General features: G+C 43.1%; 2 protein-coding genes across 3 annotated transcripts in view; one reads left to right on the forward strand and one right to left on the reverse strand.

The window, feature by feature from the left end:
- Positions 1-13237, forward strand: part of LOC125745529 (protein kinase C-binding protein 1-like) — a 311418-nt gene that overhangs the window by 143634 nt on the left and 154547 nt on the right. The window lies entirely within an intron of this gene.
- On the reverse strand, positions 1403-11940 carry LOC125745541 (elongation factor 1-alpha 2). 2 transcript variants are annotated; one of them, XM_049018521.1, is made up of 8 exons: positions 11660-11940; positions 10106-10258; positions 7378-7557; positions 5476-5772; positions 4911-5061; positions 3591-3847; positions 2898-3132; positions 1403-1739 (listed from the first exon to the last, which is right to left on the reverse strand). In XM_049018521.1, exons 2-8 carry the CDS (start codon positions 10247-10249, stop codon positions 1612-1614), a joined length of 1392 nt encoding a protein of 463 aa, XP_048874478.1. In that variant the 5' UTR covers positions 10250-10258; positions 11660-11940; the 3' UTR covers positions 1403-1611. The 2 variants fall into 2 exon arrangements, with proteins under 2 accessions (XP_048874478.1, XP_048874477.1); XM_049018520.1 differs by having other exon boundaries at positions 10106-10298; positions 11660-11937.

Here is a 13237-nt window from a genome sequence, read left to right on the forward strand (position 1 = left end):
CGTCTTTGGCCACACTGCAGGAAGGAGATCTCGGTGCCGTCTCGATGTCTCAGACCAAGCCTCTTCATTTATTATGCTTTAATTTGTGTCCCTTACGTACTACCCAGATAGCACCAGGCTAACGTTAACGTTGCATTATAGTTAAATGCATCGAATTATGGTCAGTGTTAAATTATTATCGCTGGAACTGAATTGATTTTTGGTCAGATTTTCAATATTGAAAAATTGATGGTGGCAAAACCTTGATTCAATGTTGATATAAAGTGAAACATTGAAGATCAATGTTGTTTCAGCTTTTTTTCTCTGATATTTAATCAACGTCATTTCAACATATGTGCGCTATCTGGGTATGCACCTATCGCGTCCTATCCTTTTGACTCCTCCATATTTTGTAATAAATTAGTCCGCGAGTGGTTGTGTTTCTTTAATCGCAAATTAACGGTGTACTGTAACTAAATACCGTATAAGGTCTGGTTTCTATGTAACTTTGCGTACAATATCTGAATAAACAGTTCCACCGCATCCCTCGTTGCATAAGATACTATTACATAGGAAATACATGGTATATAGGTGTTGCCCTCTGTTGGGTAATATTAATACCCATTTGGTATGTGACTTATGTCCATCTATAACCTGTATGTCTTATCTCTCCCACCCAACTGGCGTTTTGAGCCAGATGGCCGAGGTTGACCCACCTTCCACCAGTAAGTTTAGGAGCTGAAACCAGCATGAATGACGTAGCAGTTAGGGGACTTTGGGTTATGGGATCGATGGAGAGATGTACCTCCTGCTGGTGCTTAACTGTTAGCTGTCTCTGTGTCATTTTTCACTTGTACCCAGTCGTGGTTCTTCGTGCATCAGTGACTAAAATAGCGATTGCTGACGAATTCAAACTGAAGTGAAGTCATCACAACAATCCTGTCAAAAAATGACAAACCTTGGTCTATGCTGATCTACTTTTAGATGTAGGATATTGAAGTTCTACTATCCAAGTTTCATTTAAAAAAAAGGATTAACTTCAATAACATTATATAGGCTACTAACCATATCCGGCCATAATTTGTACATTTCTTGTTTAGCAATGAACAGAAAAGATTGGGTCATTATATTTACAAAATGGAGCATCTTACCATCCTAACTGTTCGTGGGATGTGCTCAAGACTGACTTGTGCCCGGTACTGGATAAGGATGGATCTATGAAGCAAGGTGTTGTGTTTATACGTGGATGATGTATTCCCCCTACTGGCCAACTGTAGGTACTACTGCATATTTTAAAAAGTATGGATTGTATACTGTTGTTTCAGACAAGAGCACTAAGGTTGGAAATAGGAATTTATTTGCCTGTGATTACTAGTCTTTCTAGTTGAAATAATAGCACACCAGTTGGAGTAGCAGTTGTACCAGTTTATTGGCAAAGGTCACTATTTAATTTACAAACATGCTTTTCCTCTTACTGGACTTAGATTGCACCTTAGTCAGTAGCATCCAGTCGTTGACAAGTAGTGTGTTACAAGCACATGTGTGGGCATGCCCAGTGGAGAGTGGCGCTGTAGTTCAATGGGGGGGCTGGAGAGCCCAAGCCAAGGTGTTCAGATTGTGGTGTAGCTCAGTTCACTTGCCGGCCTTTTGAGCCTTTTGGGCCGACTTGGTCACCTTGCCGGCACTGCCTGTCTTCTTCTCCACGTTCTTAATGACTCCCACAGCAACCGTCTGCCTCATGTCCCTGACAGCAAAACGACCTGCCACATACACACACACACACGCACGCACACACACACACATATGCACAAACACACACACACAGGCACAAAGAAAGACGAGAGAATGGCTTGTTTCCTGCCACAATAGATAGATAGATAGATAGATAGATAGATAGATAGATAGATAGATAGATAGATAGATAGATAGATAGATGTATGCTGTATGCAGTTTTTACTGTTGATATTTGCAAGTTTTGCTGCAATAGTTCAGTAGCTAAACTTCTCCTGTTTAATTTTAGAGAACAATCATAACAGCCGTTATACCTTCATCCCCCAAACCTCAGCTCCAAGTAAATAACAGAGCTATTTTTAAAAGTGAAGAGGGGGTATTCAACACATTATCATCATTTTAATTAAAGGTCTTTTGAGAAGTTTAAATGCTGTACTGCTCACTGTTAGACATTAAGTACTATATGTCTGTAAAAATATAATTGCTTGGGAAAGTGCGACAGATACGAAAGACATTGGGAGCTTTGTTAGCTGACATATTGTGTCTGGTGCCGTCAGCCATAAATTAAGAAAATGACACAGTTGAAAGAAACCTGTAATTTTAGGAACAATAAACTGGCACAGACACTTGAAATTAATTAACAAATGACCTTTCTTTAAGGAGCTGTGGTGCTGTAGTGTAATTTAAATCAGATGTTGTTACAGACTGTACAGACTGTTGTTACATGACTGTAAATTAGCATCGGTGAGTAAGCGGCATTTTATTTCTTTAGTTTGTCTGGTGCTGAAACAGCTGCAGTTGGAGAACAAGGAAGCTGATGTAATCCAGCCATGACTCTGTCTTCCTGACTGCTTATCCAGTACAAGGTTGTGGCACAAGGCAGGGGGCACAGGGGGCAGTGTGCCAGTCCATTGCAGGGCACACATGAAAAGGACCACACACTCAGTACTGTATTTGAGAGACATCAGTTCACCAATGCCATACGATCTTGGGCTGTGGCTGTGGCTGGGAAACAGAATCCTTAATGAGATCTCGTATGAAGATGGGGAGAGTATCCAATCTGCACTTACCGAGACCTCCAGCCCACTAAGCTACAATGTCAATGTTGTGTGCCAGGAGATGGCCAATCTGTGTGGCTCTGTTTGGAGCAGAGGACCTCAGCTGAGCATGGGGGGGCGGGGACTCACCTAAGGGCGGGTACTTGGAGAAGCTCTCTACGCACATGGGCTTGCCGGGCACCATGTCTACAATGGCAGCGTCCCCCGACTTCAGCGTCTTGGGGTTGTCCTCCAGCTTTTTGCCAGAGCGGCGGTCGATCTTTTCCTTGAGCTCAGCGAACTTGCAGGCGATGTGGGCCGTGTGGCAGTCGATGACCGGGGAGTACCCCACGCTGATTTGTCCCGGATGATTTAGGATGATCACCTATGACAGGAACATTGGAAACAGCAGGTTGTGCAGCATGTGGAGGGTAGGGTTGCTGGCACTGACAGGAACCCTGGAGCCCTTTGGTTAACTGCATCTTGGTTAACCTCAGAGGGAACCAGGGATAGACTGGGATTAAATTTCCAGTACTTCAAAAAGTTGAATCTGGATAAGAATGATCCAGATTTGGAAATCCCATGTTTTGTCATCCAGGATCAGGTAATCCATTCACAACCAACATTGGATTGGATCACCCTGATTGGTTGGTCCAGCTTCCTTTACAATCCGATTGGTTATCTCTCTGAACCAATCATTTTCCATTCTGCCCTCTAAAACTTTTTGTGTAAGTAAAACTCCCATGAGCTCAGCGCTCAGGTAAGATGATGTCATCTTGGTTGGCTTGTGTTTTTATGCCTCTGGGTAGGTTGCTTCAAAGGCCTGCGTCAGCGAACACTGACCTGAGCCGTGAAGCCAGAGGCCTCCTGAGGAGGGTCTGACCTGCTGTCTCCACACACATTCCCCCGCCGAATGTCTTTCACGGATACATTCTTCACGTTGAAGCCGACGTTGTCGCCCGGAAGAGCTTCGCTGAGGGCCTCGTGGTGCATCTCCACCGACTTCACCTCAGTGGTGATATTTACAGGGGCGAAGGTGACGACCATGCCGGGCTTCAGGATTCCTGTCTCCACACGCCCTACGGGCACCGTGCCGATCCCTTTGGGTGAAAAAGGAACAGGTACATCAGAGGAAATAATGGGAAACATACGCTTCAATATCGCCACCTTTTTCCATTGCTAAAAGCATTCAAATGTGAGTAAAGGAAATCTCATGTTAGCTTTTATTTTAGTATCCTTTGTTTGCAAGGGTGTCGTCTACAGACATTTATATGTGCCCTGTCCAGGAGCCGAATAAATTGCATGGCTTCAGTGGTTCGTTGGCTTGAGGTACAGAACGATACTATGTGTAATTACTTTTATGTAAGAATCTTTTGTGTTACTGGTATCTTGTTGGATGCTTCAGTTCCCAATCTTCTCCTTGGGGGCACCTCAGCCGTTTAGCATTTTACCACCAGCTCAATTAATTAATTAACCATAATTAGTGACTTAAGTTCATGACAAATTGGCTACCCAAAAAAGGGAACTAGAAGTAATTGATCTGTGTTGACACACCACAGTGAAATTTGTCCTCTGTATTTAACACATAAGTGATGTCGTGACATAGCAGGGGGCAGCTAATTCAGCGCCCGGGGGGCAGTGCTTGGGGGGCGGTACTTTGCTTAGGATACCTCAATGGTGCCATGCTGGTCAAGTATTTGATCCTAAAATCTTTCAACTACAATGCGCTTTCCTAACCATTAAGCCACCACTGCCCACCCACAGAGGATGAGTTCGACAAATACATGAATATATTGGGTGGTTATGACAAACACTGGGTTGACTTCAGAAGAGGTTTTTAAATGCCAAACTTGACACACTTCATGTGACATTAAATTGTAGGTTTACACCAGCATGAACAGAATATTAGCAATACAAACATCATTTTCTTTGGCTGACTAACACAGAGTGCTATAGTTACTCGCAGTAATCTGAGTCATGTGGTCTTTGATGTGGATCAGAATGTTGCACCTGATCTTCTATATGTATGACAGTATTGCTCCTAAAATAGTATAGACAGTATGGATAATACTAGTACAAGGTCTTTTATATACAAGCTTACATTCTAACTGTCTAAGCATTGTCATGAATATGATTATGTGCGTCTGTGTCTGTGGGCTCCACCTCCGATCTTGTAGACGTCCTGCAGCGGTAGGCGCAGGGGCTTGTCAGTGGGCCGAGTTGGCGGCATGATGGTGTCCAGAGCCTCAAGCAGGCTCACCCCGCTGGCATGATGCTCCTTCCGTTCCAGCTTCCATCCCTTGAACCATGGCATCTGCGGAGAGCCATGCTCGATACCGTGCTTGCCGCAAAACGCCCGAAGGCAGAACTGTGATTCTGACACCACTACCAGATGGATGGAAGACCAAATTCTGTATTGATCAAATCCTGAAGTGTTTTACCCTTGAGAAAGTTTATTGACTTAAAATGCTTTGTCTGCCTCCTTAAGCTTGTACATTTGGGGGAATGTATGTATGATAATGAATGATAAGCAGTATTTAACTAATGTGAGTGCAAGAGAGGTAATGATGTGGGCATTATCATTTCTGTCTTCTCAGTGGATATGGGGGTCATACGCAGGTGAAATGCCGCTTCAGCATATTCGGTCTTATGTGTAAAGCAATCACGCTGCAGCAAAGCAAGGAGGACAGCAGTGAAGTTCACAGTGGGGGGGTTGTAAACTACTTACATTGGGGGAGGGCTCCAACATGTTGTCGCCATGCCAACCAGAGATGGGCACGAACGGCACAGAAGAGGGGTTGTACCCAATCTTCTTGATGTAGGCGCTGACCTCCTTCACAATCTCGTCGTAGCGCTTCTCACTGTAGGATGGCTCCGTGGAGTCCATCTTGTTGACCCCGACGATGAGCTGCTTGACGCCCAGCGTGTATGCTAGCAGAGCATGCTCCCTTGTCTGGCCGTTCTTGGAGATCCCCGCCTCGAACTCGCCGACTCCAGCAGCCACAATCAGCACAGCGCAGTCTGCCTGTCCAGCAGGGGGTGCAAATATGCAGCAATTTACTGTCATGGCTGCCAGGACTGTATCAAATATATACCTGAGGAGCACTGTTACTCAAAAGCTCTCCTCTATAATCTTCCTAAAACATGGATTTTTGAAACACTTTATGGAATATAAGTTGTATAATTCTATGTAGGTATTTTGAACTAAGACCAGGTGCTCACTAGTGAAGACAACCAGGCCTAACACCATGAAGGGGGTGGGGGGAGGGGGGATGGGAGTACCGGTAACCCAGTTCTGGGCTGGGTCCATTTGTTCTTCTTGATACCTTTCATGGGACATTTGATGGATTATAATTTGCCTAAACTCTCTCCACAGACCTGTATGCCAAAGGGTGCTGTACTAGAACGTCAAGTTTCATACACAAGACTGTCAGTGTGTTTTCAATATTGGGGGGACAGGGACAAATCTATTAAGTTACTCAGCGAGTCAAATTCGTCCTCTCAAATTACCCTGTGTGACCTCATATGTATATCTATGTATAAGCTAGCAGTCTATTTAAATATTGACTGTATTCATAGGTCTGTGGATTGTTGAAGGATACAAACCTTTCACTAAGCTAAAGTCACGATTCTTGTAGGGACTTCCTGCTCATTCCTGCTTCACAGGTGGCACTGCGCCCGACAGACACCTCTCACCTTGCAGGTGCTGAGCCCACAAGATGGTTCATGTAGCATGACCTCAGATTAGAACTTCTGTTCACTCGGATTAAGAGGAATCAGTCAAGATGGTTTCCACATCCTATTAGGGCACCACCTGTTCGTCTCCCAAGGGAGCTGTTATGGGCACTTAGCACTGGAAAGAGGCTTCAGGGAAGACCCAGGACTCGCCTGAGGGATTATATCTACCAGCTGGCTGGAGAATGTCTAGAGATCCCTAGAATGAGACAGGGTGTACAACGTTTGACAGAGGTCTGGTCTACACTGAGAATGTCACCAGGAGAAGTAGTGTGAGGATGCACATGAAATTCTGTGTAACTAGGGTCATGGATGAGACCATGACTCAACACCATCACGAATTCTGATGGACGGTTTCTTCAAAATGCGAATTGCTTTTACCACTTACATGGCTTTTAAAAACAAAGCCCAAATAGATTTTTGTCCAACCAAAACATTATACCACAAACATGTTTGTCCATGAATGGACGGGCCGGCGGCCCCTGGGTGGAGCAAAAACGTGGACTGTCTGCGCATCGCTGTGGACCAGATTGGAAAACACTGAGTTAGAGAATACCAACGATTTATTGATAAGGGTCAGAACAGCAAGTCTATGCTGAACACAGTCCTGATACACTATGACAGTATTGTGTTATACGTTGTATATATGCCTTATTGTCTTGTACTAAGTCATTTGTACCATGTGTGCACTACATCTCTTTGTAACTACCCCATGTTCTTCTTGGGCATGCATTCGAAGGTGGTCTTTCAGTCCCATATATCACAAAATCGTACGGCTCCTCCAGTAGGTCAGTGAGAAATACCAAAAGAAACTCCATGTGCATGTGAAGGACATGTCAACATAAAGCTGATTCTGAGGTGGTGACCTCATGGGGCAATAGGCTCCCTTTCATACCTGGGAGGTCCCGGTGATCATGTTCTTGATGAAGTCTCTGTGCCCTGGAGCGTCGATGATGGTGATGTAGTACTTGGTCGTCTCAAACTTCCAGAGGGAGATATCAATGGTGATCCCCCGCTCCCTCTCAGCCTTCAGCTTGTCTAGGACCCAGGCGTACTTGAAGGAGCCTTTTCCCATCTGCAACAAGGATCGGACGAGTAGAAGATGTTGGTCCACATTCTTGGTAAGGAAATGTTATATTTGCTCATAAGAAAATATTGGTAACAGTTTACTTGAAGGTATCATCTATGAATTATAGATACCTTCATAATGTATTATAGCGGTCAGTATAAGAAAAAATAAAACATTACTCCATCTTCAATTGAAAGCCATAAGGCATTACAGTGCTGATTATAATACTTCATAATCTCCAATGAAGCTCTCATCTATAATGCACTATAGATACCTTCATAATGCACTGTAATAGCATTAAGGATAATGGCAAAAGCATTAAGGATGCTTTGTACTGCATTATGAAGATATCTATAGCGCATTATAGATGAGAGCTTCATAAAGCATTTCATAATGTGTAATAAACATGGCTATAATGTGTTATGCCTATTTATAAACATTTATTGTCATACTTATAATGCTTTATGAATGCATTATTATGTGCTACAAATGTTTTCATTTATTCTTATAGACGTGACATTCACAGAAAGTGAAAAATATCATTAGATAAGTCAATCATTAGAACACTGCTAAAGCTATTCTGACACGCTAAGCATAAAAGTGTTTCAACTACAGAGTGATGGTATCATAACTGTCCAATTTCATACAAACACAGATACACAGCGGTATAAAGCAATAGAGGATCAGCTGAGGAGATTGAGGAACTGGGCTTGTGCACAAAGGCTTTCCACTTGATTTGTATTTTATTGGTTTAGCAGATGCTTTATAGCCAAAGAAATATACAATTGAGAAATCAGCACCAGATAATCCCTGGAGCAACTGGGGGTTAAAGGCCTTGAATAAGGCCCCACCTGTGAAATCACTCTGCTGACCATGGGATTTGAACCGGCGACCTTCCAACCAAAGGAACAGTGTGCCGACTCACTCAGCCACGCACCGCCCCCGCGCCCGAGGTACGTGGCAAATAAAGCTGACCTCAGCTATTTCTCAGGTCTCCACAGCATGATGTTTATACTGACTGATTTTAGCACAAATACAGCTTCTCAAAACCACAAGTGTATACCTGACATCACATCAAGGGGTCACAGGAGCACTTTAACAACGTAAAAAAAAAAAAAACAAATGGACTGTATAGTGCAAAAGGTGTCAGGAAGATCGTTAGCGGGTCAAAAAATAATCATTAAAAAGAGCGGCTGCATAAAAGTGACTGACGGCCCAAAGGTAACACTGGCAACATTAATGAAGTTCTCTGTGCTCTAAAGCTCAGTGTCCTGACATTGATTGGCAGTACACTGCTAATCTTTAGTGGTCGAGGCCTCTGTGTCGGCTTGGAAAAACTCCACTCTGACCACCTCTGTAACCTCTGCTTGAAGGCTTGTTCCTCAGCAGTATGACCATGAGCTTACATAGTCTTAAGCCGTCTATAAGCATAGCAGCCCATAATAGCTGATATGGTGATGAGTGGTAAGGGTTCTCCAAAGTCCCATGCATTCATTATAGTTTAATCACAATATGCAAAGTCTTCTTGCACAGCGTGTACTTGGGACCCTTGGAAAGTAGTGCAGAATGGTGATGTAACGGACAGTGAGTACAATACGATGCCCAGGAAGCTTAATGAATGACTTCAATAAGACATCAACCTTTACAGACTGTCTAAGGACTCATTTAAACTGTAAGCCAAATGGGATAAATGGATCTACTTTACAAACGGGTCTCAACGGAGACAGAGGCCTCTAACATTCAGTGGGTTTCATCAATGGAGAGGAGCACAGCATGTGCCGTTGTACGCCCCATTGTGACGTTGGTCATTCTGTGTTCCACGGTGATGCGATCGTAAGTGAATCGTTATCAATATAGTGTGCCTGGACAAAATTGCAACACACAAATGTGTAACGTATTTAGAGAACTGCAAATTGAATGTTGGTTAAAAAAAATAATAATAACATCTATTACATTATTTTCGCAAGTTATCAGCTATTATTATAGAATATGACATATGGCTTGTGAATCAAAGGGAGTTTGACCCCAAAAGACCTGGATTTAGGATATAATCACTATAGTCTGTCTGAGTACTGTTCTAAACGAGCCCAGAATGTATAATCAAATCATTGTCAAAAAAGGAAAGGATGATGGATGGGGCTGTAGATCCCTGTGATGTTTCTCTCCATCTGACCTCAGCCATGACTCCTTCGGATTGGTAATCTTCTTGACTCTCAGTCTAAAAGCTTGTTATTTTGAGTGCTACCTGTTAAGGGTGCTCAACCAGGAAATGGAGCCTCTAACGTCAGTAATCCGATAACGTGAATTTTCCACCTTTTTGGCAGACATGTAGTGCTAAGGGATCCATCTGGCACTGTGTGGTTTGTGTGGGGGCAGCTTCTGAATGTCTAAGAGGATTCTAGTTCAAAACTGAACTGAACAGAAGCATGTCGGTTCCAATGCAACCTTTAGTTTGGCTTTTTCCCCTTAGTTGACCTGGGAAAACGACGACGCACACACATTACTACTATCGCCTCATGAGCCGTACTCATAAAGGTGTGAAGGGCGGACCTACCTCAGCAGCTTCCTTCTCAAATTTTTCGATGGTCCTCTTGTCAATGCCACCACACTTATAGATCAGGTGCCCAGTGGTGGTAGATTTCCCAGAGTCCACATGGCCTATGACCACAATGTTGATGTGGATCTTCTCCTTCCCCATTGTCTGACGCTGGGGACAGGCCAAGGGGGGACGGAGCGTAACCAAACCTCTAAGGCCCGGAACAGAGGAGAAGGTAAACGCAGCCACCAGAATCAACAGGATATTTGCATTACACAGATGTCGTGTTTCAAGGCAGGGTGACTTTGAAATGAACATGGGTAAATCTCTTGATCATATTACTGTAAATACAGTGATACATTGTCAATGTCCCATTATAATGCTCTCTGTAACCTATCCAGAGGATAAATAAACTTTCACATCTTTCCAATCCAATGCTAGGTTCCGTAATATTGTTACAGTGAAAAACTAAGACTGTAATCAACACTCTTCATAAAGTATATGAAACGTTAAGCAGCAAACAATAATAAAATGCCTTTTAATCTTGATGAAATGTCTATAATATTTTACACACTATAGGTAGTGTACATTACATATGCTACCACAGTGCTGGGATGACTGAACCAGGAAACAAATGATAAAACTAGTTTTTGACCTTACTAAAAAGTTTAGAAAAATGTAAAAAAAAAAAGTTCATGATACTGTAGCTTCATATCTCATAAATTATCCAAAACAAAAGGGAAAAGTTATAAGGCGTCGTATATAAGAATCAATGTGGTAATAAGCTTGCCAGTGTTTTGTTTATATTACCATCAAAACTGTAAATGCATCATTTTGCTAATGACCTCTATTCTTAATTAAACTATTACATTGCAAAAGGGAATTTAAGAATGATAAACAGGGCTCAAGTTATACAATTTATTTATTTAATGAGATTCACATGATTAATAATGTGTTACACACATTTTTAATTAATTGCTTACATATATATAAATACATAAACATATTATAATAAAGTAATTAGATGTACCGACAATCTGTCTTAAAACATATTATTACAGAAGCATTGATCTATATCTGTTTTCAGATTTTAAGGATGCCAAAGCATATGGGTGTCGGTTTAATCCAAGGCAGAAATCTAAATGAATTATTATGTAAACCCTGTTATAATGAAAGAATAATAATCCAACCTGCAACTGCCCCCGCTAGCATGTAAACAACACGCTGCCTTGCAAAGCCTGGAGTTTACGTACAAAGAAAGTTTAACAAGAAGCGAAAGATTCTTCAGCTATAAACCGCAGAAAAATCATATATTCCTTCGACATTTCATGCTGTTTAAGCCACGCCTCCACAACAAGTTTAATGTCGAAATTGTGCTACCGAAGCTGGCAATTTCAAAATCACCTGACTGCCAATCAGCATTCGTGGGTAACAGACAATGCCATGGAACACTTATGAAATAGTGACTGTGCTTCATGAAAACCCACAACCAAGCACGGATAAGCTCCACCCACCTCACACCTTATTTAAAACGGCTTACAATCACTAGCAGATACACATAATGCCTCTTACCTGTGGCTGCAACCTCAGACAGCACAGACTATTCGATGTGACCCAAGCAGTTTTATGTTTCTTGGAGGGGGTGAGGGTATTGGTTCCGCTGCGCAATGCGGTCTCCCCCCCCCCCCCCCCCCACTATACAGCAATGCGGTAGCAGGAATGGAAAGGCAAACACTGCAGTGAGACAACCGCAGCAGCACAGAGCCGATTAGCAAAGGGAGGAGAGAGGGAGAGAGAGAAGGAGGGAGAGAGAGAGCGAGAGGAGATGAGAGATTTGTGAGTGACGGAAGAGGAATAGAAGGGCAGAGAATCGGCAGAAAAAGCCGTGTCACTGTTCAAGTGACGACAGCATGTGACAAAGCAGACAGAAACACAAGGTGACCTATTCTAAGAGCCATGACATCATCAGGCACTCTGTTCACAGAGGACTACCCTGATAGGCCAGGGAGGACAAGAACGGTACCAGAAGGATGCGCAGGGGATGCCCCTAATCCACACGCTGATGATGCAGAATGAATCGTGCCAGTTCAAAAAGAGGCCAAATTCATCACACCATTGCTGCAGTGTTACTATGTTACAGGTGTACTTTATTACAATAGGATGTATTTTAACACAGAAACATATGCATTAAGTAGGGATGGGCACGTCAATTCCTGAGTGCAGAGATCACTAGTTTTTCACCTTCTCCACAAAGATGGTCACAATGTTGCCTCGAAAAACTTAAGATTCTCTTCTACGCTTCCTGGGCTCGCACACGGAGCAGCTGCTCACAAAAACAGATCCTTTGTGAGACGAGAATCCCAAAAGCCCACAGCATTTACGAACAATTCAAAGTTAAAACGGAATCACTTTAAGCATTTCCAATAAGCTGAAATGTGCTTTATTGATCTCAGGGGGAAACCTGTTTAAATACAGCAGAAAAGGATTATAATGTGTACAACTTGCACAAACAGACAAATAAGCCGGAGGGGGCATTTGTGCTCTGATATTGTAAAAGGGCCGTACTGTCTGTTTTAAAAAGGAAATGTTGTCCTGCTGTCTTACAGCTGGGGGAGGGCTGGCGTGTCGGGAAGTGCCAGCAGACAGAAAGGATCCCCAGTAGAGGTCATGGTAGCAGGAGGAGTAATCCAGCGTCTTCTGGGACTCCATGAGAGCGCCCCACGGAGGACATGGGGAGAATTGTTAATTATACCACTGATAGGATGCAATTTGCTGGTGGGTCCCGTGGGGAGGCTCTGGTAAAGCACTACAGACCATCAGAATAGTCATCTGGAAGGTGACTAGATGTCATCCTACGATTCATGATAAACTGTCAGATAAGTTAACAGTCATCTCTGCCATTCAGTTGCTCCTGCCCTTCAGCTGGCTGGTCTTTCCTGCTTCACCTTATTCCAGTGTAGCCTTCTGCCAGCAGAACCACAATTAAACCAGGATTTAAAAACGCAGATTTGTTGAAAAATTCAGAGTGGCCTCTTAGTTATTCCCATCGTTATTTGTCTGAAATACAGTATGCTTCAAAACACAGAGCGGTAGGACCCACTGAAAATACAGCTGGACAGCTGGTTGTGAGAGGCAACAAATTCCAAAAGC

The sequence above is a fragment of the Brienomyrus brachyistius genome, chromosome 6, assembly GCF_023856365.1.
Source record: "Brienomyrus brachyistius isolate T26 chromosome 6, BBRACH_0.4, whole genome shotgun sequence".
NCBI lineage: Eukaryota > Metazoa > Chordata > Actinopteri > Osteoglossiformes > Mormyridae > Brienomyrus > Brienomyrus brachyistius.